Source organism: Melanotaenia boesemani, chromosome 6 (assembly GCF_017639745.1).
Source record: "Melanotaenia boesemani isolate fMelBoe1 chromosome 6, fMelBoe1.pri, whole genome shotgun sequence".
NCBI classification, from domain to species: domain Eukaryota; kingdom Metazoa; phylum Chordata; class Actinopteri; order Atheriniformes; family Melanotaeniidae; genus Melanotaenia; species Melanotaenia boesemani.
The window spans coordinates 6,455,728-6,479,787 of NC_055687.1; the positions used below are offsets into that span (position 1 = coordinate 6,455,728).

The following is a 24,060-nucleotide window of genomic DNA, read 5'->3' on the forward strand; positions in this document are numbered from 1 at the left end:
ACTGGGTGTAAAAGAACAAATTACTTTGAGTTGAAACATTCTTTAGTAATGCATTTCTTAGAAATATGAATTATTATTTGATGGAGCTGTTGTCCTGTGTATGCAAGCTTAAACTATTTAAATTCCTCAGTATTCAGCAATATAATATGAGGACTTAAAAACCTCAGCTTTAACTTTATATGGGGTTAATTATCATTGATTAGCAGAAAATCAGTCAGTATTGTCAGTAGTATGTTGTTGGAGCCCTAAATATGATTCATTTTGGTGTCGCTGACAAAACAGAAACATACAGGTACAGTGAGAACAAATAAATAAGAAAACTTTGTTAGTGGTAAATCATTTATTTTCTATTACATCTTATAAATCTTCTGATTTGAGCTGTGTTTAATGTCCACGCTGAGCAGTACTTTGTCATATTGAAAGTCATCAAATCTGTTCGTCAGCAGCTGAGCCTTATCTCCACCATCTTGTCCTCATCATTTTACCGAGCGTGTGCAACATGTCCAACGTTGTTTATCTGAAAGACAGGCGGGTTTTGAGGATCAGAGAGGGTGGGGGGTGCAGGGAGGTTTAAGAAATTGGAGAAGACATCCACCAGTCACCTTTTACTCGCTCACTTTGGCGGATTATCGACAACTGATGCATAATAAATACACTCCACTAAGGGTCCATTATCACTTAATCAATATTTTACTGTGAAGGGAGAGGGGCCTGCTGAGGTTGGGTGGAGTGTGGGGGTTTTCTGTGTGACAGATGTATTTCTGAGATTAAGAGGGACTGACAACAAAGTTTAAAAAAAAAAAAAAAAGAGCTAGGAAGCTACATCAGCGTAAACCACTTCTCTCTCCTCGTCTGCACACACAGACCTCCTGGATTTAATATTATTTAGTAAAACTCTTCTCAATAACGGCTGGAAGAGACTGAGCTACTATTCCCGGCTCTGTCCCCCTCCCCCTGTGGACCCGATGAAAAGGAATGGAGCTGGTAATGGATAAGCCCCAATGGCTAACCCATCTGACATGAACTTTTGGGATCAAGGAAAACAAATAATTGAACCCTTGGCCTTGTCAGAGTGATTATGTATTGGTTTCCATCTGCAGGCTCCCCAGTGTGGCTTCCTGTCATCTTCTGAGGGAGGTTTATTTACAGCCTGAATCTTTGCAAGTCTGAGGATCATTTGAGCTTCGCTGTGATGATATTTAAGTGGCCTGAGAGGATTGACCAAAAGGATGTGTGGCATTCTATCCCAGTGTTATTATGAGCCATGCAATTGGGTGTATCAGCATGAGTGAATTTCAATTCTTTTTCACAAGAACAAGACAGTAGAGTCTGTTGTTGTCACGACTCTGTCTTTGAGCTTACACTTATATTATACAGCAAGGAGACTGTAAGAACATCACAGCTTTCTTAGTTGGAGATACTAATAACTATTAAGTTGGTGCTATAAACTTTACAATCAAGTTGGCTTATCATGGTTACTTCAGTTTGACCTTTTTCTTACAGGGGCTGGTTTAGAGGAAAAGCTAGTTCTTTACCTTTTCTTATCGCTATAAAATCTGGTCCTGAGAGCTACGTATGAAAGGATTTAACCCAGGCTGGTCCTCAAACCTCTCTACATGCCATACAGACTTTTAAGGACCTTCGGAGTTGTGTGAACCCTCAATCACACACTGGTGTAGACCAAAGACGTGAACTCTGATCCACTTGAAAACCAAGTGGGTTAATGAGTCTCGGTTACATGAATGTCGTGATAACTAACGGAAATGAACGGTTCTTACAGGATTTGAACTGGCAGTAGTGGCATCCCAGTACCAACACCTGGTTCCAGTTACTGGGGTAAAACAGTTGTGGGACTAAAATGCAGTGAAGCTTTATTTAACAACTTGACAACAAACGTTATATACCAATATATCGTTCAAATCTAGATAAAAGTCATTACCAAAGTTTAAGTAAATACAGCCAGTAATTTAAGAGATATAACAAAAGCCAAAATCACTAAAATCTTTTTATTTATGTGTTTATTTAAAACAGCGAATGCATATTGATGAACATTTCACATGTAAATATGCTAGAATGAGTCAAGAGGTCAGATTCAAACAACAGATACAATGAAGACAAACATCTTCAGAACAATTAAATAGGAATAGAAATACTTCTAAAACATACAGACTTTTTCTAGCACATCAGACACATCTTATTATAGAATCAATGATAACAGATCTGATTAATCTAAACTAATTGTTTGAGATTAGTTTGAAAGGTTTTAAAGGTGGTACATTCTCGTTATTTCAGCCTCTCAACCCTTGACTGATGAAACGCTTGTTTGGATGTTGTATGTCTATGAGTCACCTCAAGGCTCTGGTTCCTTTCCCACTAATACTGGATTTTAACACAATAAACTCCATGTAAGAGGTTAGAAATTGAAGACGTAAGCTTAAATTTTCTAAATATTTGGAAACTGAGCATGTTGAATAAGGCTTTCTGTCCAATACTATTAAGGCTTTTTTCTGTTGTTGTTGTTGAACTCTATAAATCGGAACATTTCTCCACTAAACCTTTTCCTTGTACAGCTCTTTGACATGTTCAGTCCTGAGTTCTGCAACAGGGCAGCATTCTTCTACCAAGAACTGTTTGTGAGTCTGGACTAATCATCTGATGTACCAAACAGCGAACAAACACACAGAGGTGTGCTGGGGGGTGTTTGTGAAAGTGGCTCCGGGTTGGTGTGAATTGCTTGCCGGAGTAATTGATCCGAGCCCATTTGGATGCATTAATGTTTCCACGGAGTGTAATTTAAAGCAGGTACACATTGTTCTGAGAGTGAGCAATCACATCACAGCTTGACTTAACCTGTAGAACAGGAGCGTATTACAACCAGGAAAGAATAATATATTTACATTAGATTTTGCTTTATTTAGTCTTGGAAATGTTTAATTGTAATCTCTCTCTTCAAACGTTTCCCAGATGATATGAAAGTTTAGTGGAGAATAAATTTTTACTGACCTCTTTATCTGTATGGAAAGTTCTTACTTGTGTTGTCAGAAAATACTAAAGTGTTTTTTGTGCTCATGTAAAATATGGGTAAGATTTATTATCTCATCAAAACTGCCATGTCACTTCTTTTTGTGTTGCAGGAACCTGGCATCAAACTCTCTGGAGCACATCAGCTGGAGAGTGTTTCACTTCCTGCCTTTGCTGAACCTGTGAGTCTCTTTAAATTCACAGAGAGGGTACTGTTATGTGACTCATTCTGTTTTCATTTGGGTTCAATGTGAATTTATGAGGGAGAATTTCTGATAAAGCAAGTAACACTAACAGCTGACAAGAAAATGTGAACCACAGGTCTCCTCCGTGCTTTGCATTTGATTGTGTCTGGTGTTTTTGGGCCTAATCATCCTCTTCTGCAAAGGTTAAACGGCACATAATTAAAGAATTTAAAAAAATTTCAAAGGAAACTGGTGATAAAATTTCTTAGATGGAGGTATGGGATCATGTGATGAGTCCACAGTATAGCTACTGCTGCTCCAATTTGAAGGTTCAGTATACAATCGTGCAGGGATCACCAACTCTAGACCTCTTGGGCCAGTGTCCTGAAGGTTTTATTAAAATTAAATGGTCCTTTAACAGCTTGTTGTCAAGTTCCACACAAGCCTCTTAGTGACCCTTTTATTTGAGTCAGGTGTGTTAAAGAAGGGAAACATTTAAAACCTGTAGGACATCGGCCCAAGAGGTCCGGATTTGGTGATCCCTGCAATAAAACCACTCCAGAGGACGAGTTTGGACAATAATAGGTCAATCACAAACTGTCCAATCAGAGCGCAGATGGTTTTGTTGCTATCCTCTCTGCTTCAGGTCCTCAAAGTGGAGTAGAACTTCAGAAGACATATTTGCAAAAGTGAAGAAGAATTCACACATTTACTTTTCATTCACTTTGAATGGAGGGATGTCTTCCACTGCTCGGCTGATTTGCTTTGTAGTTAAACATATTTATACTTATTGAGAAGGCAGTGGAAGCAATAAATCAAATTACTGGACAAGTTATCTTCCAGATCTCATGACTGATTATTGCTACAGTTCCAAATTCCAGGCCCACTCACCATCGAGCATTAACACATTGCATCCATAGGAATCCTGCTTAAGATTAAAGTAACGAAAAGCTTCATACAGTACATACTCAGGACATTAAATGTTTACCTTTTCCTTTTACAGCATCATAACCAAGTTGTGATGCAGAAAAACTCACAGTTGTTCATCTTCAAAGTCTTTTTTCACCTTCAGGACCTGCAGGAGAGTTATATGGAACCAGCCATCTGACTTTTATCAGGACAGCTTGATTGATTTTTCACCATCCAGTTGGTTTGAGGTATAAAGACAAGGACTAAGTTTGTACTCATAATTTCAGGCGCCTTCACACTGGTACTGCTTGATCCACTTTAAACTAACCCTGATCTGCTTCCATGGATAGCACAGTTCCTTTGGAGTAGTGTGAACACTCATTCACACTCAAAGAAGCGTACTGAACTGGATCTGGATTTTCTTCTTCCCTCTGCTTTCTTTTCCTTCTTGTTCAGTAGTATTTCGGGGAAATAACCCCCCGAGCATCTGTTCAGGTGTTCAGGCAAACCAAGTCCCCCAGACTATCCTGGTCTGAATGGGCCCTAAAATTTAGAGCCATGTTCTGCTCTTTTCTTTGTGTTGTTGTGTAACTTTACAAATTGTTTTATTCTACTGGGGGGCAAAGCTTAATTTACAACTAGAATGTCTGAAACCACTTATCAGCATTTTATTTTAAGCTTAAAATATGAACTCTTTGAGCCCATCCCAGTGAATCCCTGACTTGAAGCACAGACAGAGAAATCTCCAGGTTTTCCTAGAGTTCGCTTTGCTTAGATTTCCCAGATATTGGAAGCAAAATAAACTGGTTAAAGGGCTCCATGTTTGACTTCACTTTTGGTCTATGCTCTGTTTATTGTGTGGTTCCACGACAACACTCAGTGTCTTTCTTAGACTGTGTTGCATCTTTAAAGTGCAGAGAATGTTGAATAAAGTCAGTAATTTCAAAGATTTCTATATTAATGAGCCTTTCTGTTTGTTTTTTTTTTTTGTTTTTTTTTAGGTTTTATTGTGCTTTAACTATAATTTTGGTGAGGTTAATTTAAAAGGTTAACATGAAAAGTTTTATACAGAGGGTAAATTGTAAAAATAAAGCACACTTTCTCATTTTTTAACCTACTGAGAGCACTTCTTTGTGCTCACTGCAGCAAACCTCCACTGGTTATAGTTTAAGTTTATCGAAAAGAAAGAAAAGAGTCTTTATTGAAGATGTATAAAGTTGAATGTATGGAATGGATGAATGTATGAATCTTCTAAAGGTAAACCTTTAAAAGGATTTAATGTTAACTTGCTTAGGCATATACTGTAGATGGTAAGAAGGTCTACTAGGAGAAAAGTCTGAGACTATATATATATATATATATATATTGGTTTCTGCATTACAAAGAGTCTAAACTACTACATGCTTACATGCATATAATACTTTTTTTTTCAGGTCTGTGAAGATTTAATAGAAAATATTTGTGGCCTGACCTTTTTGCTTACTTGCCGGAAGAAAATTAAATAAGAATTTTAAAAATGCTGAATTTGTAGCCAACAGATGATGATTTTCCGTCTTTTTTCTTTGCAGGGTTTTAAGGGACAACCCTCTTGCTTGCTCGTGTGACCTCTTCTGGCTGCAGCAGTGGCAGAATGATGATCGCGGCGACCTGTACAGCCAAACGTTGTTCTGTTTGTCCGGTGACGAGGAAATACTCCTCAACTCTTTGGTGATAGAAAACTGCAGTGCGTTTAGCTTTAATTATCATATGTGATTGAAACAGAGTTGCTTTACTTGAAAGATTTGATGTAGAAACAGATATTTGGAACTAGACGTCTCATAAGAATCATTCTTTGCTGGTCTTCCAGCAGGTGCAGGGAAATGCGGTTCATTATTGTTGCTTTAATAACATACAGCAGGAACATCTTGTTGCCAGGAAACATAAGAAAAATCTGGGCCCTGTGCCATTTGGAAAATAAGAAAGAATGGCTCTACACTTGATTTACCACCACAGTGGCAACCTGTGCTCAGTCTGTCTCCTCTGCTGCTCCCAGGTCTGCCTGAGGTGAGGATCGAGCCCTCTCCCAACAAAATTCAGGAAGGAGGAAACCTTACATTTGAGTGTGAGGTGACAGGAAGTCCGACTCCCAACGTGAGATGGCGAACGGACGAACTTGCCTCTCACTTCGTTATCCAGGTATATCTAAGTAATTACAGAGAAGTGCTTTTAGACTCTTAAGATCTAAACTGATACCTACGATATCTTTGTTTTTTATGAAAACATACTGCAAAGTGCAGCATAGAAAAAAGGATTTGACCATTTTCTGTAAAGAAAGATTTTTTTTTTATAAATAATACAACAAATAATAATAAAGAATATAATAATAATGTAATATATTAGGAATGGATCTTTAGTAGCTATTAGAGTCTTGGGCTAAATTTATTTGATTGTACTAGTATTTGTTATGTAGTGTCAGATATGCCCTTTGGATACCTTTGTGGACATAAATGTCTCATTGACTTATATTAAAATCACCTTTTTATCTCTGTCATTGCAATTTAAATCCTTGTATTCTACAATACATGGATAATAACAGTTTTCTATTGTAAGAAAAGTTATGATATTTGGCATTTTTACAGATGCATAAAATTCTTGTAGAATCAGTTATATTATGAAACCATGGGACCAGCAGGGGGGCAAGAGATTTTGGCTTGAATTGTCTTGAAAAAATTCATAATCCTAGCAGCAACACAATCAAAATGATCACCAAAAAAAAAAGTTATGTCATTTTCAGTGCCTCTGTATTTTGTTTAGGAAGAGCATTTTTATGTGATGGTAGAAATTAATCAGATTCTAATCAGGCCTGACAAGGAGAACTAATTACAATTTTAAAACAAGTTTCTTCTTAAGTTTTCTTGAGTCCAATTTTTTTATTATTATTTATTTAGTTTTTACTGGCAGGAGTTAAGTAGTCAGTACATCCGGTTCTTCCAGTGATTTTGATATAATTTGTGTAATCTTTGCAAATGGTGACCACCCAGATAGCAGACACGTTCAGGCCTTATCAGGCCTACTTTTGGCTTTTATGGCTCAGCAGGCAAGTGTTATGTGGGCTAGACGTGGACTAGATGTCAGGCAGGAAAAGGGGTCTCAAACCTTATTTGAGACCTTATTTTAGGACTAGATTTTATGAAATATTGAACTAATTATTACAACTTAAGTGATAATCTAATTTAAAAAATGAAGAAAAACTTGTAAAACAAACATCCAATGACAGTTTATCAACAGTGTGTTTACTTTGGGTGATGCTGCTGTAGGACTTTTATCACTGCTGCAAAAACACTCACACTTCGATGATAAAAGGAAAAGATGTTTTTTATCCAGATCATCAGTTTTATCATCAGTGTTGGCTGTTTAACTTCAGTCGTCACATCTGAATAAAGACACATCTTTATCCCCACCCCCAACCCCGCTTTGTGTGTGTGGTCGTTTGTTGCAGGAGAGAATCTGGGGCTCCACATTACAGCTGGTCCTTCACCTTACCAATGTTTCCTACAAGGACAACCTGCACAATCTGACTTGTGAGGCTGAGAACCAAGCTGGGCCCAAAGAGGAGATGGTGCAATTGGACATTGAGTGTAAGTGCCTGCGAAATAAAGCCATACTCCTGAAAGCTCACAGTCTCAATACAAGTCCTTAGGCTTAATGGAGGTGAGGGCAAGAGCACACTGGCGCTATTTTCTAGTGCAGGCAGGGTGGTCGGCTTGAGAAAAGAAAAATGCACTGCACTGATTTCTTCTAAATGTCCTTTCTACAAATACAAGTATGTACCCACCATGCTTCTAATGGAGCTTTCTGTCATCTGCCACTCTGAAGACTAGCAACTGGGGAGAAGTGTTAATATAAGTGAAGTGCTGCAGGTATGGCTTGTCATCTAATGCACGATACAATGAGAGGACAAAGGAAGGTGAACTTACCTGATCTCGCTCTTAATGAACATCTTCAGCTCATATATTCTCTACTTTTATATTACACTTGAAGCTTGACTCTGGAGGTTGGCTGTTTGTTTTTTTGTTTTTTTTTCAAACGCATTAGTGCACGTAGAAGCTGAGCAACACTGAGGAATGATAGCACCCAGTGGTCCCAAAGAAGACAGCCAGATGCATTAGTGATGCATTACTCAAAATACTGCCCAAACAGTATCATATCACCAAATCAGTGACATTCATTAGAAAATAAAGCCAAAAAGAGCGGGGGCGCCAATCAGCTGAGGCCAAATGCACGAGCATCAAGGGACAGATAATGAACATCAGGAAAATGGGGCTGATAACCCGTGCTCAGATCTGATTTGAGCTCGTGCTAATGGACTTTTCCCTCCCACTCCGGAAGAACGCTTCATCCACAGTGATTGGCAGTCTGTAAATGCGTTACTGCAGCTAATCTATCAGCATCAGCCCCCATGGTGGACGGACACTCGTTAACCGCTAGCCCTTTAATTACTTCTAATTACCTCCCTGAACAGTGGGTGTTTACTGCTGAGTGGCTCCCGGCCATTGATTCATAGCGTTCATGTGGCTTCCCTTTTGTAGAGCAGCTTTCTGAATCAGTTTGATTTTTAAACTTGTAGCTTGAGAAGTTGAAATCAAAGTTTTATCAGTTTTAATCACTAAAATTATTTTGTCCCACACAAAGGATCAACTGCAACTGCCTGGATGGTGGCCAACAAATTGATTTTTTTCCCTATTTTCCACATTTCAAAATGTCTAATTCTGAAATTATATCTTATTAAATATAATTCTAGCTTTCCTTTTATCCTTTTATCCCCTGCGGTGAAATCACTTGAGGGAGATTAGTCAAGGCTGCTAATGGATGATTAGTTAAATGTGATAAATAACACTAATTTCCACTCGGTGTGCAGGGTAAAGAGAGAAATGTCTCGGTATTGCCTTAGCGCAGCACTTTCTGGGGCTGGGTCGTGGGTTAAGAGCAGCAGAATGGTCCATGCAAAGTGAAGGGTCGCTGCACTTGAGAGTTGTGTTCGATCTAAATGAGGCTATTTCCTGTAACTTCATGTCCAGAACAGCTTCCAGGTAGTTTTTGTGGTCAGGGGCATGGCGAGGACCAGGATTCATTATTCATGGCAGGTCAGCACAGGTTTGCCATGCAGATGGAGAACATTGATTCATGGAAATTCACAGAGAACTTGCAGGAGCAACTTTTTTTTTTTTTTACACATTCAGCATTAAAAAGGACACAGAGTAGCACATAGAGTTAGGTATTATTCCACTTATTTCCTGTTATCTTTTAATTTTAAAATCTTATAATTTTTTTTTATCATTTGAATTTTAATCTGTTAAACGAAATTTTTTAGGCATTGCAGCTGTGTGATCATCTGGAGCTAAATGTTAATTTGACAATCTGATGATTGAGGCTGTAAGAATTACTGGTACTGTAGACTATGTAATTATTATATAAGACCAAAAACCCCTTACAGGCCTTTTTAACATAAATTAGTTGTGAGAGAATAATTTCTGTTAACAGAAAAAATTAAAATGAAATAAAAAAGGTTTTGAAAATGTGAGCTTTTTGTTTTAATAGTTTATTTTTCCTCAATCAGGCCAAATAAGTCTTATCATCATTGTCAAACTTACTATGTGGATGGAGCTTTGGTAGGTTCTTGTCCTGGTTCATGCTGTTGCACCCTCATTTCTGCTGTTTGTCTTTGTAATGTCATCTTCACTCCTGCTGGCAGAAACTGTAGAAGCAGCATGAAAGTTTGTCATTTTCAGGCACTATAAACATGTCAGAAATATTGAGGCTTTTTTGTGTCGTCTTCGGTCCATAACATTAACATAGGCTCTGAGAGGATGTAGGACCACTCCAGCTGCAACCGTTCCACTTCATAAAAAGTAGGGATGGACATTTCAAGGATAACTATGATTAAAAATCACCAAGAATTATTTGGCCAGTCTTCAAATACCCACACCCCATCATCATCTACAGGTGTTAGGTGTTGCTAGACATTTTTCTCCATTAGTTCTCAGTGGATAAGCAAGATTTTATTTGATGAATTTTCAATTAGATTTCCTGTATCCACTCAGAGTTGCTCATTTAATTTTCCACTATTATCACAGATGAACTCCTAAACCTCTCCTCTCCCCACAGTTCCTGTCAAAATCCTCTTCCTGAGAGATGCCGTGCAGCAACATAACTGGTGTTTCCCCTTTGCCGTGGATGGCAATCCTGAGCCGAAGATTTCCTGGCTGTACAATAACAATAAACTGAGAGAGAGCCATTTGGCTTACACACAGTTCATCACAGATTCAGGCGACGGATCTGTGAAACACGGATGTCTCTTCCTGAACAGGCCAACCCACATGAACAACGGCAACTACACCCTGATTGTGGAGAATAAGCTGGGAAGGGATGAAGCCACTGCTGTTGGGATGTTTATGGACAACCCTTTTGGCCCAATTGATCCCGATGGGATAATTCCAGGTGACTTATTGAAAATGTTTTGTTGCTAAATAGTTTTTCCAAGCTGCAAAGAGGGGATCACAGCAGCTAAAAGACACATCGATTGAATCTTTATGATGATGAGCACATAAAACAGATTTTCCCTTCCAGTTAAATTGGTGCATCATTCTGCAAAAGAAACAGGTGTACAGACCTGCTATGCACCATAATAATGAAATAGGATTGAGTAGCATCTGATCTGTGGTGATAAATATGTCTGTGCTCTTGCTTCCCACATGCCAGTCCTCGAAGTGTATCCAAGTAAGTCTTCGACTGATTTTAAGATTCTTAAACATCTCTGAATGTCTCCAAGACGCTGATTAGATTTCATGTGAATTTATTCCTTCATTCTTTTGTTTTCCCCCTCAGGTCCCACAAACAAGCCAGACATGGACGTCACTGAGAACCCGGAGAGCCGAGTGTTTGTGGTACGTCTTTGTGTCACTATCGGCAAAGCAAGCCTCGCAATCATCAGGATGACCGCAGATCTTCCCTCTTTCCTTGTTTGACAGGTGTCTATAGCTGTGGGTCTGGCTGTGTTTGCCTGCACGTTTCTTCTCGTCATGGTTTTGATCATCAACAAATGTGGTCAGGAGTCCAAGTTTGGTATTCATCGTAAGTTGACAGAAGTTTCTTTTAAACTGCATGAATGATGATGATGAGAGAAGTCGTTCAACACCTCTGGCGACACTGCAGCCTACATCCTTTTCTTCAAACCACTTAATAGAAAAATGTCTCATTTATGTTCGTTTTTGTAGCTTTTCAGAAGATCCCTTCAGATTTTTTAATAAGTGAACGAAAACTGCTGATGTGGGAATGCATTTCTTTGCTTTCTTGCTCAGAAGATGATAGAAAGTCTTTTGCCACACTCATATTCAAACAGCATACAGGAAATTCAAGCTGTGGGAGCCAAGAGCTGATCAGATTTTAAGAAACATCATTACTCGTCTGTCTGAGGCTTTAAGCTGATTTATGACTCCTGGGGTCCCGTATTACCCTCATTTGACCAAAGATGTTCCATTGCTGGTTGAGGTAATTCTGAATTTTTTAATAATAAAAAAAAAAGACATCTTCCTCTCACAAGTCTGGCTTTTAAATACTGCTTTAAACACTTGTTGAGTTTGTGAACGCTCTCTGAAACGCTGACGGGTGTTTCCAAACAGTAAACTGCTATATAAACAGGATTTATACACGTTGCTTTGGACAAGATCTATAAACGCTGACTGAATTCTTTTAAACACCTGAGAGGGTTGGTAAACCAAGCTGCAAACGCTGTTTAAAAACTGCTGCACATGAGGATTGTGAACGCACCTCTGCAGGTGCTTTGGTTTGTATTTACAGACATGACATCAGGAAAATGACAGGAACATAGAGCTCATTATTCCTCTGATGGTTCATCTTTCCATCTTTACAGAAGACTAAAAACTATACCGGCTTTGGATTTTTCAACATTTCTATTGGTCTGTTTGGTTTACATAACTTGTCCGCCATATTGGCCATGGCAAGAGAACTCATTTGATGTACACTAGAGAACACTGGTTGTGTTTAAACAGGATTAAATATTAAATGTTTGTAATCATTTTAGCTGATTTGGTTTTTATATGTGATTTACGATGAAAAAGTTTGAAACTGTAATGTAACATCATTATTAATCAATAATCACTGAAGTAAATACATAATTGGTGGGGCAAAATATTGTCTAAGGAAAAGGATAAAACCAGGTGTAGATGTGGCTGAAACCCTGTAGTCCTGTCGCCGACGGCTCTGACATATAATCAATAATATAGAATGACAACATTTATGATAAAATGAGTACTATGAAATGTATTCCTCGTGATGATGTTCAAAGGTTTGTTAAGCTCCAAGCCACAGAAAATCCAGGCGTCTTTCTTCCGTTCACTCCGGTTGAAAGCTGAAAACTTGGCGGCACTGTTGACATGCGAAGCCTGGACCAATGTGGTGTCTACGTATGTCTATGGTTTTATGTACTGGTTCGGCAAAGAGCTAGCTTTTGTTGCTACTGAAGCCAGTGTTCTAGAGTAGTGGTTTTCAAACCGTTTGAGCCATGGCACCCAAGATAAGATGCATAGTTGTTCGTGACCCCCACCCCCACGTGATGACTTAGTGATCAGTAGAGTCATGTATCAAATAGGACATCTTGCAACACTTTCTTGTAAGGCTGAAAAACTGTCAGACTGGAGTTTAGCACCTGTAATATAAGACCTGTGGGAATCTTCATAAATAAGGAGGATAAAATTGTGTTTGGTGGTTCATCGCCGTGACAAGTCACCTACATACTGAAAAATAGCTTCTTTTGTGGGGATGATGTCAAATTCAGATTTTTAATATGGCATAGTACTAACTTTGTTCTTATTATTTGTGACAAAGAAATGTTTGTACTATTTTCAAGGATGTACCTTGAAATTTTGACAGCCTTGGTAAAAAATCTAAATTTATTAAGATAAATGTAGGATACATATTTTTTAAAATGATCTGGCCACCCCCTGAAATTATTTTACGACCCCCATGGGGGTCCCGACCCCCCGTTTGAAAACCACTGCTCTAGTGATTAAAACATAAAGACATGATTCTAAGTTATAAACAGCACTGGAACTATTTGTGTCAAAAACCCTCTGGTTTAGTCTGAAAACTAGTTTGGAAATATGTATATAAAAAATAAATAGATTAAAACAGTACAGCTGCCGCCTGCTGTCCTTTGGTCCTCAGTGCTGTGAGCAAATTCATTTCTTGTCTCTTCATTTCCATGTTCAGGTCAAAATTTGTCCAAATTAAATACAGCACTTGGGGATATGGAGATTTACATCTTTCACTCTATGTGCTTGGTGTGAGTCGTATGCTGTGGCAGCTGGTCCTGTGTGTGCATGTTGAATGAACCAACAACTGCTTCCAGACTTTTCAGGAGACGGAAAAGACCAGAAAACACAAACTTAAAGCAACACTACAAAAGTTTGCGGCCTTAAAATGCTATGCTTCTGACTCATTTTCACAGCACACTGAGGAAACTGTCCTACAGTGTCCACAGGCTGAGAAACAACACTTTACAACTTTTTTCCAAGCTGATTCATAAAAGAAACCAAAGAGGATATTTTTGGAGGAAGTGAGGAAAAGAAAGAGAGACAGTACCAGAAAGAAAAGATAAAACAAGAATCAACATGGGAATAACTTTTACTGGCTGAGGAGAGCTTAGAGAAGAGACAGGATGCAACACAGATGCTAAATTAGCCATCATTAGGGGGCGCCACCGTACAGAAATCTGCCAAAGTTCAGTAGTGCTGCTTCAATAAGCACCATGTCTTAAAACATATAATTTGTTTGTATTACATAGTCTGAACTAAACTAATCAGTGTATCAGCTGCCTCATGGTGGCACAGAGAATTGCAGTAATGAAGGAAGGGAAGGTCACTGATAGCCTCTGTTGTGCTTTTGTTTTCTGTACTTTCTAAAGCCATAAAAACCCCTCCATAAAAAGTACTTCTGCCTCATTTTTAAACTTCGAAGGTATCAGAACGCTCACAATACACATTGCCTGGACAAGTATTTAAGTTTCCAAATCCCTCTGTTCTTTTTTTTTAAAGAGTGTGATTAATTTTCCCTAAGAGCTTTAGATGCAGATTGTGCCTGTCAGAGATCAGATTAGTCATTTTTTAAAGGACTTATTGTTATCCAAACTACCTTATTAAAGTCCCATAGAGGCAGATGGATGTAAACCAGCAGCTGCATTGTGGAGGTGAAAGAAATCTGGTGGTTTTAAGGGAGCCTTGGCCGATTCATAAAGCAGCTTTCTAAATTGGCAAATTTAAATTATTTATATTGCAGAAAAACATATATTAACATTTAAGAAAAGTCACTGAAACATATACTGGATATCCTGACCTCCCTCCTGAAGTACTTGCTCCATACAATAAAATCCTAAAATCCTCTGCCTGTAGGAGAAGAAGTTTAATATGCTTCTGGTGAACCTTCTTGGGAAAAAATCTGGAGGATGTGACCAGCTCCTCGGGTCTACTCTTGCTGATACTATCACTGCATACCTGAATCAGCCAAACTTTTGGCAAACAGGCTACATTGTTTATGAGCTTATTACACTTTCATTTTTACAATTTGGGATCCGAGGTTAACTTTTCATCACTCTATCTGAATTTCTACATCCAAATAGGAAAAAGTCATCATTAAATGTTTGGCCAAATTATGGTTTCATATGGTAGATGGTTGTGTCAGCCTTTCAGCAGGTTATGCACAGCACAGAGCAACTCATATAGGCGTCCATGGAGCTGTAACTTTGCTCAATGGCGGCCGCTGTGTTTGCTGGGCTAAAGTGCCTTAATTACTGCAGCATAAACCTCCACTAGTCGCTGCCACGTGGTGAGGGCCATTAAAGAAGATGGATGGATGGAAGGATGGAAGAACAACAAGACGTGATATTGCTCCATGCGGACACCCCACCCTTCCCTCTCAGTATGCCTAAGTGGGCCTGATTGCCTAAGTGGACCGTGCTCCCTCTCTCCTTCCTTTCCATTGCCTCTGCGCTCCCTCTTTGTTGTTCCATTTTCTTCTGTTTTGGACTCTGGGGGGGCTTCTGTGGTTTGCCATGCTAAGTGGGGTTTTAAAATTTGGGTCCTACTTGTTTGGCTTTTAATACGCACCATAGTCAGGGGTTGCTTACCGTTCAGGCTTCCTGTAAGGTTCAATGTGGCCTGATTGCTGCATGGCTGATGATGGTGATTATTAGAGCTTGTCATCATCTGTCACCATGGTACCAACAAATGTGCAGCCAAGTTGGTGGCAGAGAATGTTCATTCCTCGAAGGGGAAAATGGGTCTTGAATTGCTTCTTTTGTTGCCCACTGCAATCACCAAAGGTTTGAGATTGATTAGGTGTCATGCATCTCTCCTTCATTTTTATTAGGCTCGTCAGTTCTGGGTACAGAGGATGATCTGGCCGTGTCACTTCGTTTCATGAACTTTGGAACCAGCCCACCTTCCTCAGATGAAGACTCCGGTCTGTCGAGTTTTGTTGAGAACCCACAATACTTCTGTGGCATCATCAAGGACAAAGATATGTGTGAGTGATGCTTGTTATCCATGACAGCCATGTCAGTTTCACAAAACTTCTTTTAGTTTCTCATTTTCTAATACTACTCTTATTTATTACTCATTTTTTATCCTATAATGCATAATGAAAGATTATTTCCCGGATTCTCAAGGCATTTCTGTTTTCATGCCCCCAGGTGTCCAGCATATCAAACGGAAGGACATTGTGTTGAAGTGGGAGCTGGGTGAAGGAGCATTTGGCAAAGTTTACCTGGCAGAGTGTGCAAACCTCAGCCCCGATAGCGACAAGATGCTGGTTGCCATCAAAGTGAGTGACTCTTATACGTTCTCCACTGTTTCTAAAGCAATTTAGCTGTTAACAGAGGCTTTTCCTGCTCGAAACATTGGCAGCAGCAGAGAAAATGTCAGCTGTTAGTGTGAGGTCTCAGCAGTACAATCAGCAGTACAAAGAAAAATACTGAAAAGATCAAGCTACTACTGTGCTTGGGTAAAGGTAAAAAAAAAAAACACTTTAAAAGCTGTATTTTTAAATCCACGTGGTGAAAATGTTACAGAAAAAGTTGTATCTGAGCACCACTCAGTCATGATTATTTTGGTCTTTTGAAAAAGTTTAGTGGGTGCTCGTTTGCCAGAATTTCATTTATGAATTTAAAGAAATATCCAAGAAATACACAGAATCAAAAGATGAAGCTTTATCCTTCCTTTCTGACACCTAGATCTAAGCAGAAATAATGACTTGTGGTTTCAGAGTGAGTCTTTGTTAAAGGACTGTCAGGTGATCTAATACACGGCTCATGTTACAGCAGGTTAATGCAAACCCACAGAGCACAAAAAAGACAAGTGAATATAGATCTGCTCACATTTATCTTTCCATTAATCACTTATATGCTTATATAATACAACAATCTGTTATACTCCTCATCATCTGTTGTTTTTACTGCAGTTCATTTATTTTATCATGAGAAGAAACTTGAATAAAATACTTGTAAAATTAAATGAATAAAAAGATTATTTATTAGTTTAATTTACATTTAAGTATCATATTTGCATGAATTAAAGGTTTGATAAATAAATTGCTCACTGGAGTCCCAAGTTTTAAAGTAAACTAAATGGTTCATTTCCATTTCTTTGATCGTTTAGCTCTGGATGATGCCACCACCATGTTCACAAACTTATCAGCAGCATCCTGACAGTCAAAAAACTGTTTAATGTTTAGGGTATAAAATTTAATCCAGGAATAATCACAGATTTCAATCATTTAATACTTAACACATTATCAGGTCCACCTTCTAGTACCGGGTTGGACCCACTTTTTCCTCCAGAACTGCCTGGGAAGGTGTTGGAAACATTCCTCAGAGGTTTTGCTCCATATTTACATAACAGCATCACACATCCATGATGTAGAGTGCAGTAGAGTCCAGTGAACTCATCGTCATGTTCTAGAAAGCAGGTGGAGATGATCTGAGCTTTGTGACATGGTGCATCATCCTGCTGGAAGTAGCATCAGAAGATGCTACACTGTGGTCATAAAGGGATGGACATGGTCAGCAACAATACTCAGGTAGGCTGTGCTGTTAAACCAGGCCACGCTGGTACTAAGGGGATGTATTCCAAGAAAATATCCCCCACAACATTACATGGTTCCAGAGCCCAAGCCGTGCGTCGAGGTGAGTCCAACTATATCTAGCCGGAACCGTTCAACCTCGTGCACCAGCTCAGGCTCCTTCCCCGTCAGAGAGGTGACATTCTACGTCCCTAGAGCTAGCTTTTGCAGCCGAGGATCAGACCGCCAGGGTCCCCGCCTCTGGCAGCCGCCCAGCTCACACTGCACCCGACCCCTATGGCCACTCCTGCAGGTGGTGAGCCCACGGGAGGGGTCTTCATCAAGTCGTCTTCACCATATCTACATCACTAAATGCATTAAGTTGTTTCCATGTGATTGACTAGATATTTGTGTTAACAATCGAGAGCAAAGGGATATTTTATAAAGTGACTGGTGACTGTAGCTGTATTCATTAGCTGCTTTTATCCTCAGGTTAGTTTTGGTGTCTGAGTTTTGGGCTCTTTGGCATATTTATATTACCTGGTAAAGAATATATTAAACTTCTGGAGCCTCTGTTGCCAATCTTATGTGACAATTGATGCAGTCAATCCTGTAAAACACAAGCAAATGGTCAGTCTAACTTCTTCAGTCTGAGCTGAAGGAATCTTACAGAAAATTATTCATGATAGAAAATATAAAAAGATTTAAGTAAATGTAAATCTTTGTGTGTTCACAGACTCTGAAGGATGCAAACGAGTCGACTCGCCAGGACTTCCAGCGGGAGGCGGAGCTCCTAACGGTGCTCCAGCACCAGCACATTGTGCGGTTCTATGGCGTCTGCACAGATGGAGAGCCCCTGGCCATGGTGTTCGAGTACATGAGGCACGGAGACCTAAACCGCTTCCTACGGTACGTAGAGGACCACAACACTCAGTCCATCTGTGCTGCATGGAACGGCTATCCTCACAGTGGTTACTGTCACACCTCAGCTCACTCAGTGAAAGTATTGGATGAAAGGCTGAATAGGCACATGTATCAGAGAAGGAAAAGCACAGTGGGAACGTTTCCCAGCAGCATGCCAACATTCACAAACCAGAACCCTGAATCTGAAGCAGGAATACAGCCATCACTCCTTTTATTATAAACTAAATGCTTAAGTGACTAGTTGAATAATAAATTAGTTGATTGAATGAAGAATTAATTAAACCCCTAATTTTTGTGCTTCATTTATTGTCATCATTTTAGGCACAAATAGTGAAGGAATCATCTTCTAGCTGTGAGCTGTGAATGTTTCCTGATTTTCTGCATTTTGTGGTTATTTTATTTCTATCACAGTTCCTGTAATGTCATTCACATTGGAATAGAAATAAAAAAAATCTCAGTTTTTACATCATCATCATTCTTTTCCCCTCTTTCCTGGTAACACTAATTATGTAATGTCTCCATGAAGCACGTATATATAAATACATTTATATATAAATACCTGTATAGATAAATACATACAGGTGCTCTTCGTCAGTTGAAAAGACGATCTTTTTAAAAAGGTTTTTTTTTGGCAGCTGCAGCACTGTAATCAGACAAACCCAACATGTTTAAAGGTTAAACCCACTCGGTTGACCTCAGCACTGCTTGTGGTTCCAGTGGTCACTCAGTGCATCCGTGTGTTTAATTAGAAGCTGTTGAAGCTCGACTCTACAGGCTGTTATTTCTCATATGTCTGCTGCTGTTGCCTCTATTCCACTACATATATAAATATTATTAAAAAAATATTATAAATAATATATAATATAAATAATTATAATTTCTTGTTAGACAGTTGATGGCAGCTAAATATTTCCTTTCCTGGAAACTGACTGTAGACAAGCAGCGTCAGTCTAATCTTGCTAAGTGGATTGCTCAGTGTGTCCAGACTGTTTGCTGGAACTACTCATAAATGATAAGATCAAACCTCTAGGTATTATATATATATATATATATATATATATATATATATATATATATATATATATATATACACTATTAAATCACACCTGAAGTTAAGAATCTAATCTTCTCTGTGGTCTGTTAGGAACACACAGAACACAAAGAAACAAGAACACAAAACTCAAGATAAAGGAATTAATTATACTGATTGAGACAGAGATGGAGACCTGGACCCCAAGCTGACCAGAACTGGATCTCTTGGATGTGATTCACAACATGTCAAATCACTGGGCACTTTATTATATTAGTATAGCTTTTTAAAAATCACAAATAGAGTAAATATGAAATCTGAAAGAGTTTAGTTTAATATTGATGAAGATTGAGTTTTTTTTTTTGTTTTTTTTTTTTTTTTGTTGTTGTTTTTTACCTTAATTATGCCGTCATTTAAAATTGTCTAACTTTGTAGAGCTTATGGAAGGTGGATAGTCAAAGACGGCTGAGGCTGTGTTGCTCTATATGAACCCACTTTGCACCTTGGACACGGTCAGAGAAAGCTATCAGCTATCAGAGCAGACAGTATATGCTGGTTGCCAGGTGTTCTCCACAGGAGGCAGCCTGGAAATGAACACACAAAGAGAAATACACACACATGCATGCATGCACACACACTTTCCCTGAGATATATGTTCACGAATGGATGGAAATCACATTTCCAGAAGACAGAATGGGTGAAATGTCTGAGAGCCCCCACAATGCAGCTGCTTTCCCACCCTGCCACCTGCCTTTTAAACTAATAGTGATTGTATAGACAACTTCCTTTGTTAGGAGGGGACAAAGTGGAGAGGAGTGATATTAGGATGGATGGAGACACATCAGCTGTGATTTGCTCATTTAGGCAGGAGTTAGATGCACGAGTGGGTGTTTATGATCCTCAGAAACAACTCAGAGTCAATGTACTCTGCATTTCTCAATTACATTATTGCAAATCAATTGAAGGCATATTACAAGCCTCATGTTTTCTATTAACCATCATTTTTAAATGGCCTTTTTTGTGGTGTGGTCATGTTGACCATGCCTGTAATGCTCTTAAGAGCTCAAACTCTTTCTGTCACAAGTGTTCAATCTGCAGATTGCATGCTGAGGTCATTCTCTTCAGGTCACCAAAGGTTGGTACCACAAACTTAGTGTTTTAAAAAACTCAACAGCCAGTAGAAACAAAATAGCAGAGACCAGCAGAGCTCTGACAAAACATACACCAGTCATCAGGGGTTTGAGACGATATAAACAAAACAGAATCACCTGTTTATGTGCAAAAATTACCTATAGGTCAGGTATGATATATCCACCTAATCCTGCAGATTACCTGGAAAAAAGGTGCATTAGGTGCACCAATTTACTGGAATGAGGCAAAACCAGAGTTTGTTCTTCAACACAGTCTAAACGCTCTTAGATGAGCTTTCTGGCATTTCTTTAAGTAGCCTTTAGGTGTCGTTTTCCAAGTTTCTTGAAGGACTTTCCAATGCTCCTCTTTGGATGTTTCTGCCTTTTGTTCTGTTCTCTGTTCAGATGATCCCACAGTACCTCAATAATGTCAAGATCCAAGCTCTGTAGAGGATGCCACTGATTATCAGTCCAGATCTTGTGTCATGTGACATACTGCTGCTGTTTCTCCCATTTTTTTGTTTTTCCTTAAGAATGGCTAATTGACAGCCATCCTTCCATGGAGACCATTTCTGGTGAGGCTTTGACCAACAATAGATGGATCAGCTGAAGGTCCAGATGCGTGTCTCAGGTCCTGGTTCAGGTCTTTACTGGATCTGATGCTCTTTCTTTAGGACGTCACTTTCAGATCCTGTTCATCTGCTGTAGGTCGTAGATAGTTTTTAGCAAAATTGTCAATTATTCTTATTTATACACTTATACTCTTAGGTAAATTTGTTCTGCAGTGACATGATATTCATTCATTCATGCACTCATTGTGCAAACTAACACTTCAGCTTCTTTAATTAAAAAATGGCAGCAGGAACAAAAAAGTTTCTGTAACATTTAGTTCCTTTGGGGACTAAGACCCTGCATATGGAGGGAAGAAGCTGAAAGTCACCGTGTTAGGATGGGAGTCATGACTCAGAATGGAAGTGTGTGGTGTACAGGGATGCTGGTAAAAGAAGTGACTCACCAATCAGCTGAGAGGACCATAAAACCACTTAAAGGCTTTTCTCTCTTTTAGGGACACATGACCAAACCACAACTCCAGAGAAAAAGATAAAACTGATAAAATAAAAGCACAATAAAACAGTCATTAAGGTTCAGTCAATGTGAAAATAAGAAAGTTTCCTTAAAAAAAACACACAGGCCCTGCAGAGCTGTGCCAGTATGTGAATGTGTTTATTGTTTTTAAAAAAATCTTTTTATTTCTCCAAATGACTTTAACCATCCTTTTCCGAATTAAACTAATCCCATTTCCCAGAAGTGACACAGAACGTGATGATTACCCCTCATGTCATTTTTATATTATATAACACAATACAACAGTACAATTTTGGCCAAATGATTAGCACATAGAAAATACTTTTATAAAAAATTACACTTCATCATATATGTGCTATATAAATATTCAAGATTCAAGATAATTTAACGTCTCTAGTTTAAACGAAATCTGGTTTCTAACCAGCTTCAGATATAAAAAGAACAAAATAAAGAAATTCTTTAGATGTAATAAATAGTAAAAACAATAAAAACAAAACAAGTGGACCACATGTGACCCACAGAAGACTTGCTAATGCAGGCCAGGCTGGCAACTGACATTTGGTCCACTTCCGGCCCACATAACACTTGCCTTTGCCTTAACTGAGCCATAACTGCCAAAAGTAGCCCAGATTTGGCCCAAACATGTCTGTTATTTGGGAAGCATTACACACATATAAATGTGGACTATAAGTAAGGGATAATGCCCGACGAGGTGTCCATTATCATAAATTAATGGATGACGCAGAGGCGTGAACCATCCAACGCCAAGCCTATTACACGTCACAACGAAATAGTTAGTTAGTTAGCTTCACAAGGCTTCATCTGGCCATCACTAATACAGTACTCTAAACAAGTTGAATCAATTCTTGATCAGTTCTGTTATGGTGTTTTAGTTCACTTTGATTTGTCACAAAAAGTCCTGCATTTCAGATGTTTATAGTTGTTAAAAGCTCAACTAAACATTTCTGGTTTTATATAAATAATTCATAATGCCTAAAGCTGTAACATAATCCAGCATTTAATAAAATCAACATTAGAGTCTTCATGTATACATGAATATGATTTTATTAGTTTCTATATTCAGCTTTGTCCTGTGTTGAAGTACACACACCCCTCCACTGGACTGAATTACAAGTGTCTAAAGTGGGTAAAACCAAATCAATGCCACCAGCTACAACAAAAAAATAGCTTTTACCCAATTTGTGTAAGAAAAAAAAAAATCTAAATTCACATTTGAACATCTATGTGTGTGTGTGTGTGTGTGTGTGTGTGTGTGTGTGTGTGTGTGTGTGTGTGTGTGTGTGTGACCTGCAGGGCTCACGGTCCTGACGCTCGCATCCTGGAGGAATCAAAGATGCCGCCTTTAGGTCAGCTGACTCTGCCTCAGATGCTGCACATCGCCGCGCAGATCGCCTCTGGCATGGTTTACCTGGCATCGCTGCACTTCGTCCACCGTGACCTGGCGACTCGGAACTGCCTGGTGGGAGAAGGTCTGGTGGTGAAAATCGGAGACTTTGGAATGTCCCGAGACATTTACAGCACAGATTACTACCGGGTAAGAGGACTAATCAGGTTACAATCAATATTTTTTAAATAAGTTTTGAAGTCAAGCATCAGAAAAGGTTTGAAATGGAAAAAAACATGAAAATCCTTCAAAAGGGACATTGCCTTGTACTTCCGGGGAATAAACAAAGCCATTAATTATTAGCATGAATAAGTAATTTCATGTGGAACTGCTCAAGGACTCTCCCCACTGCTCTGTCGTATACAACAAAAGTCAAAGTTAGTCTTTTTCTTCAAGGTTTTTATTTTCATTCTGCTTAGCAAGTATGTTTTTTATTACAGCCCTGTGCCATGCAGCCTGTACCGCCACTTGTCAGACATACTATGATGTGCAAAGCAAGCATTTAAAGGTTGGCTTCAGATGCTCTTTGCAGCTACATGGAAACATATCAGATATGCATGTAAGGATCAAATTTATACCAATCAAAACCAATCAAAGCAAACAACTAAACTAAACGCCCAGAGGGAAAAGCTTGTTGACAGGCTGGTTTGATTTGTGCTGGTATTTGTTATCACACATTCAAATATGGTGAATGTTTGAGCTATAGCTAATGGAGCATCACAGAACTCAGTTAGCTGTCAGCTGAATTAAGCAATGCATGCTTGGTGTTTGTGAGCACTATACCAGTCAAAATTAAGATGTTAATACAGAGATTAATCTGTGAAATGAACCCTGAAATGGTTTCTGTATCCTGGGGGATACAATAATTTGGCAGGTTGTTGGGGGGAGGGGACTTTAGGTATCCACATTTCATGTCACGAAAATGTTTTAAGGTGGGGAGGTGGTTGGTAGGTATGCAGGTCATGTGATTTCATGTCAGTTTTCAAAACTATGTTAATACATTTCTATCAAACTCCACAATGGAGTTGGAAAAAAATGGTAATCAGGGGGTAAACACTCTTTATTTTTCTTCTTAATTATGTTTTGGAGGATTTGTTTTTGAAAACTACATTTGTTTTCAGCGTTAAATACATGTGAATAACTGGTTTTGTTTTTTTCTCCACTTTCTCCACAAAACACCAAAGAGAGTAGCTAACAAATTACTTCTAAAATATTTTAAAAGCCTACACATAAAATATTTAAGAAAATTTGACAGAATCG

General features: G+C 38.8%; 1 protein-coding gene and 1 long non-coding RNA gene across 3 annotated transcripts in view; one reads left to right on the forward strand and one right to left on the reverse strand.

The window, feature by feature from the left end:
• ntrk1 (neurotrophic tyrosine kinase, receptor, type 1) overlaps positions 1-24,060 on the forward strand; it is a 46,040-nt gene that overhangs the window by 6,391 nt on the left and 15,589 nt on the right. The window contains exons 4-15 of one of the 2 annotated variants that reach the window (XM_041987636.1): positions 3,135-3,203; positions 5,684-5,838; positions 6,148-6,290; positions 7,594-7,732; positions 10,260-10,592; positions 10,863-10,871; positions 10,980-11,038; positions 11,123-11,225; positions 15,537-15,692; positions 15,859-15,989; positions 17,962-18,134; positions 22,710-22,950. In XM_041987636.1, coding sequence (XP_041843570.1) covers positions 3,135-3,203; positions 5,684-5,838; positions 6,148-6,290; positions 7,594-7,732; positions 10,260-10,592; positions 10,863-10,871; positions 10,980-11,038; positions 11,123-11,225; positions 15,537-15,692; positions 15,859-15,989; positions 17,962-18,134; positions 22,710-22,950 — 1,711 coding nt within the window. The remainder of the gene's footprint in view (positions 1-3,134; positions 3,204-5,683; positions 5,839-6,147; positions 6,291-7,593; positions 7,733-10,259; positions 10,593-10,862; positions 10,872-10,979; positions 11,039-11,122; positions 11,226-15,536; positions 15,693-15,858; positions 15,990-17,961; positions 18,135-22,709; positions 22,951-24,060) is intronic. The other variant, XM_041987637.1, reaches the window with a different exon arrangement.
• On the reverse strand, positions 345-19,119 carry LOC121641488. Its single transcript, XR_006010704.1, has 3 exons — positions 17,766-19,119; positions 9,746-9,849; positions 345-517 (listed from the first exon to the last, which is right to left on the reverse strand). It is a non-coding gene; the product is annotated as an uncharacterized LOC121641488 (long non-coding RNA).